The sequence below is a fragment of the Raphanus sativus genome, chromosome 3 (assembly GCF_000801105.2).
Source record: "Raphanus sativus cultivar WK10039 chromosome 3, ASM80110v3, whole genome shotgun sequence".
In the NCBI taxonomy this organism is placed as follows: Eukaryota; Viridiplantae; Streptophyta; class Magnoliopsida; order Brassicales; family Brassicaceae; genus Raphanus; species Raphanus sativus.
In genome coordinates, this window is record NC_079513.1 from 20,807,636 (window position 1) to 20,811,998 (window position 4,363).

The following is a 4,363-nucleotide window of genomic DNA, read 5'->3' on the forward strand; positions in this document are numbered from 1 at the left end:
AAGTAGTAAAATGAGAAAAAGTTGTTTTCAAGATATTATTAGCATTTTTAGATTATATATGATACTTTATTATATTTGACCAAAAGAAAAAAAGATAATTTTCTATAAAGAAAAATATACTTTGAATTTACTAACACATTTCTTTATTGCTACAAATACAGTGTTCTCAAGTTAGTGTTCTTGCGTCCTTTCGTTCTTCTATATTAGAGGTTTTTGTGGGTTAACTGTGATATTGACCTTGTAGCGAGAATGCCAGACACTCCTCTCATCATTCGTAAAACCTCTTCGTATGTTTTCTTCCACTTATAATTCATTTCGCCTCCATTTGATTAAAAGCTTAATAAGGCTTTACATCTTTAAGTAAAATTTAGACAACTTTTAAATTCATGAGTATGCTTATGGATTTGATCGTCGGTGTAATAGTTGAAGACTATTTATTGAAATTATTTTTGAGTTTCTGTTTTGACATTTTTGGTGGCGTATGAACTGCAGACGTTGTTCCAGAATGATAGATCAGATGCACAATGAATACTTCCGTGCACATATGTCGGAAGAGGAGAAGATTGCTGCTGAAGAGAGCTTCAACGCATATTTCTATCCTACTCAACTCTACACGAGACTTCAAGATCGTGCTGAAAAGAATGTATGTGTTTCTTTAGCTGTTACCTTTCCATAGAGAGGAATGTGTGTAATAATGAGTGACACAAACATTGGTTTTTCTTTTGACATAGAAAATTCCCATGGCTGTTTATCTTGTTTTGCAGTTGAGTCTAACTGTTTTCTCTTATCTTTACCGTGTAGCCTTTGTTTCTTCAGCGAAGTTTGAATTATCAGATTGAAGCCAAACATCAAAGGAGGTAAAGTTTATTTTCTTTGTTTCAGAATCTCCATTAGTTTTGCGTAATTATAATTAGTATACAACTGAACCAATAATTGGGAACCTGAATGCTAAGTGCTTGTTTGGGAAGAAGTTTCAAAGACTTTACCCCCTCGTGAATAGTAATCTAATCAATATTTTATGATGTGCAGAATACAAATGAGTTTGTTACTTTCCGGCAGTATAGATGCTGCTGGTATACAAACTCAAAAACTGTTTCCTCTTATTATTATGCTGGCAAAACTTGTTTCTTCTAAGCCTACTGCAGAGGTAGGCTTTTCAACCTCAGACATAATTGGATTGATCTTTGCCTAATTATGTCACTTGTCATTTCATCGCCTAACATATTTTTAACTCTCAAAATTATAGGATTCTGCAGTATATAAGTTCAGTCGTACATGTAGCATAACTGGAGTTGATGGACAAGCCAACTTTCTTCTCCCTGATATGGGCAGACTCGCTTTGAAGTCAAGATCCCTTGTTATCTTATTTATCAGCTTTGGTGAGTAAGAGTGATTGTTGTGTACTAATTTATGTATATATACAGTATTCAAGATAAACTGATCAAATTATTTTCTTTCTTGTAGCTGGTGCGCGAAATTCTCAATTTGTCATTGATTCAAGCAAGATTCATTCAGGTATTTCCAGTTATAAATGTTTTTAAATGTCTCTTTCTTCTATAAATCAATCATTATGAGAGGTTCTATTTACTTTGTTCTGGCAGGAGGACAATGCCTATGGAGCAAAATACACCTGGAATCTCTCTATTCGTCGTGGCAGAAATATCCAAATATGGACTTGGGAGAGAAAGCCACTTCAGTCTCTCTTGTTGAAATGCAGCCTTGCTTTTTACAGGTAATCTCGTCTTAACCGTTTTCTTAAATTAACTTAGGTTTTATTGTTTCCATTTTCATATTCTTTAATTTGTTCCCTACAATGGAATGCGGACTCTCTGGATTTAACTTCTTTCATGTAACTTGAAATGTAAAATAGGAAACACTTGCTAATGTGAATTTTGTTATAGTTTACTATATTCAGTTATTCACCATTACTATGGAAACATTATACTTGTATGACTTGTCTATTTCTGCAGCCAATGTCTATGAGTCAGAAGTGTGTCGTGATTCAGGTTCCCAGCAATCCTCTCACCTCGGTAACTTTTCACACTTGGAACACTTCCATAATTTTAATTGTGTTAAAGTATCTTATAATTCTTGTACTTTTTTTTCAAGAGCTCACCGCAGCAAGTCCAAGTCACCATATCTGCACAAGAGGTTGGAGCAACGGAAAATCTTCCTTATAGTTCTTCATTTTCATTGAAGGACATCCCTTCCTCTTCAGTAGTGTTGTCCATTAAGCGGTAACTTCAGTTAAATTTACAATTCCTTTCCCTTAATTTTATAGTTGTCAGTTTTCCTTGAATTTTGGCTTCCCCTTACTATTAATAGCAAGTGTTACCTACAACTTGATAAGTTATAATGTCCACCTCTTCATGTCGACTCTAAATCACTCCTCTACATCCATTGCTTAGGTTGAGAAAAGGACAAGTAGCTTTCAGTTACAAATACTATAACAACAAATTACAGAAATCTCAAGGTATACTTGTGTAATCATTAACCTTTTACATACTCATATATATATATATATATATATATATATTATATATATGTGTGTGTGTATCATAAATTACATTTTGGATTTTATTTTTTCTCAGTAACTGGAGACTTTACTTGTCCATTCTGCCTCGCAAAATGTGTCAGTTTTAAGGTGGACTTTCATTTCTACTCTCATTCATACCTCTAAGTAAAATATACGAGTGGACTATATTCTATGTAGTGATGCAATCTTTTCTTTTGTTCCTAATCATACTTTAGGGCCTGGAATGTCACATGCCATCAACCCATGATCTCTTCAATTACGAATTTTGGGTTTGTAACTTCAAAACTCATTTAGCTATTGCTCAGTATTCTTTATGGTTCAACACTAATCTGCTCCTCTTGTGTTTTAGGTAAATGAAACATATCCGGTTGTAAATGTGTCTCTCAAGAGTGAGACAATGATCAACGAGGTTAGTACATCTTATTTCCAAAATAATATCCTCAAAGAGCTGTTGACATTTGAGTCTTTAAATAGGAGAACTATCCTTGTTATTTGCAACACTATGATATCTGCTATTGTCTTCGATGGCATACAAAAATTAAAATCACAATAGTGTCAAACCTTCTAGTAGCTAGTAGAAATAGTGCTCATAATATATTCGATGTCTTTTGTAGTTTTCCAATGTTCATAAAAAAGAAGTTCAAATTAATGAGGGCGACCGTAATGCAAGGCTGGAACCATACCCTTCCTCGTAAGTTGTCTGGCCAATTATGTTGAATTTACTTATCTTGCTCGCATTTAGGGTCAATCTTACTTAAACCATGAAAAAAAATTACAATAACAGTTCAAAGAAATCCGGACGTAGGAAGCAGAAGACTCCATTAAGGAACTCAATGCCGGGGCCTCTTAAGATCACTGACGGTATGATGTGTTTGATTGTAATGAATCTTATTTGGATTTTTAGTTTTGGGAACCTGTTTAGTTTTATATTTATGACTAATTTACTTTCTTATGTGCATTAGACAACATTGGATCATTTTATCTTAATTTTTTTTTATCTTCAGATGCTGACTCTGTTAAAAGTGAGAAGAGCCAAATACCACCTGGGGGTGCTGAGTCGTCTACTCAATTAGTTCCTCCTAGAAGTCCTGCAGAATTGCAAATGATGCAAATGTGGAAATCTTATGTGAAGGAGCGCCGGTATATGCCTTCTCTCTTTTCAGTACATGTGATTTCTAGTCACATGTGTTTGATCCTGCCAACTTTTTACATATAAAAAGATAATGATAGCTTGACACTAGTTGTTCACACTATGCAGAATAGTCGAAAATGGTCGCATCTCATTGGGATGTGAGGCGTTCTCGAAACTACACGGACCCCTCATGGCCCGAAATCCGGACTTGCGCTGGTAATTTAACTCTCGTTTTCCTTTTATCTGACAAGTGTTTCAGAGAAGAAAGTGGTTTTTATTGATAAGTGTGAGTACTTGTGTAGGTGCTGGACAAAGTATATCTGGACACTGAAGATTTACGGCCATATTGACGACCGAACCGTGAAGAACTGTACTTTGTTTATCGAACATGTTGCTAAGTGAAGGACCTAGCTAGAAGCCTTTATTTATGTTTTAAGAAAAACTCTAAACAATAGGAAAAGGAAATGAGAGTAGATTTTAACTACTTTTGGACCCCTTTATTATCCTTTTTCGTGTTGGATGTTATTATCTTACATTATTCCTTTTCCGTTTGAGTGTTGTTATTAGAGTACTTTTATTCTGTTTTGGAGTTATTAATTTGGTTTACAGAAAATTGTTATATTACATTTGTCTGAAATGAATTTATTCTAGGATTATTTAATTTAATATTTTTTTTTCTTCTTCTTTGGTTTAGT

At 34.1% G+C, this 4,363-nt stretch overlaps 1 protein-coding gene across 1 annotated transcript; it reads left to right on the plus strand.

The window, feature by feature from the left end:
* The first annotated feature begins 249 nt into the window (after nt 1–249).
* On the plus strand, nt 250–4,070 carry LOC108845453 (polycomb group protein EMBRYONIC FLOWER 2-like). The gene is made up of 18 exons (XM_018618660.2): nt 250–287; nt 505–643; nt 802–857; nt 1,030–1,147; nt 1,247–1,379; nt 1,465–1,515; nt 1,578–1,732; nt 1,971–2,030; nt 2,110–2,237; nt 2,409–2,473; nt 2,592–2,644; nt 2,752–2,805; nt 2,886–2,945; nt 3,151–3,227; nt 3,321–3,397; nt 3,541–3,676; nt 3,795–3,884; nt 3,971–4,070. Exons 1-18 carry the CDS (start codon nt 250–252, stop codon nt 4,068–4,070), a joined length of 1,590 nt encoding a protein of 529 aa, XP_018474162.2.
* The last annotated feature ends 293 nt before the right edge of the window (nt 4,071–4,363 follow it).

What these genes read in the sequence shown, in the direction of transcription:
- LOC108845453 (XM_018618660.2), top strand. Translation starts at nt 250, where the DNA reads ATGCCAGACACTCCTCTCATCATTCGTAAAACCTCTTC. An exon ending in TATCTTATTTATCAGCTTTG is followed by an intron (nt 1,380 to 1,464) that starts GTGAGTAAGAGT and finishes TCTTTCTTGTAG; the next exon opens with CTGGTGCGCGAAATTCTCAA. An exon ending in TGCAGCCTTGCTTTTTACAG is followed by an intron (nt 1,733 to 1,970) that starts GTAATCTCGTCT and finishes CTATTTCTGCAG; the next exon opens with CCAATGTCTATGAGTCAGAA.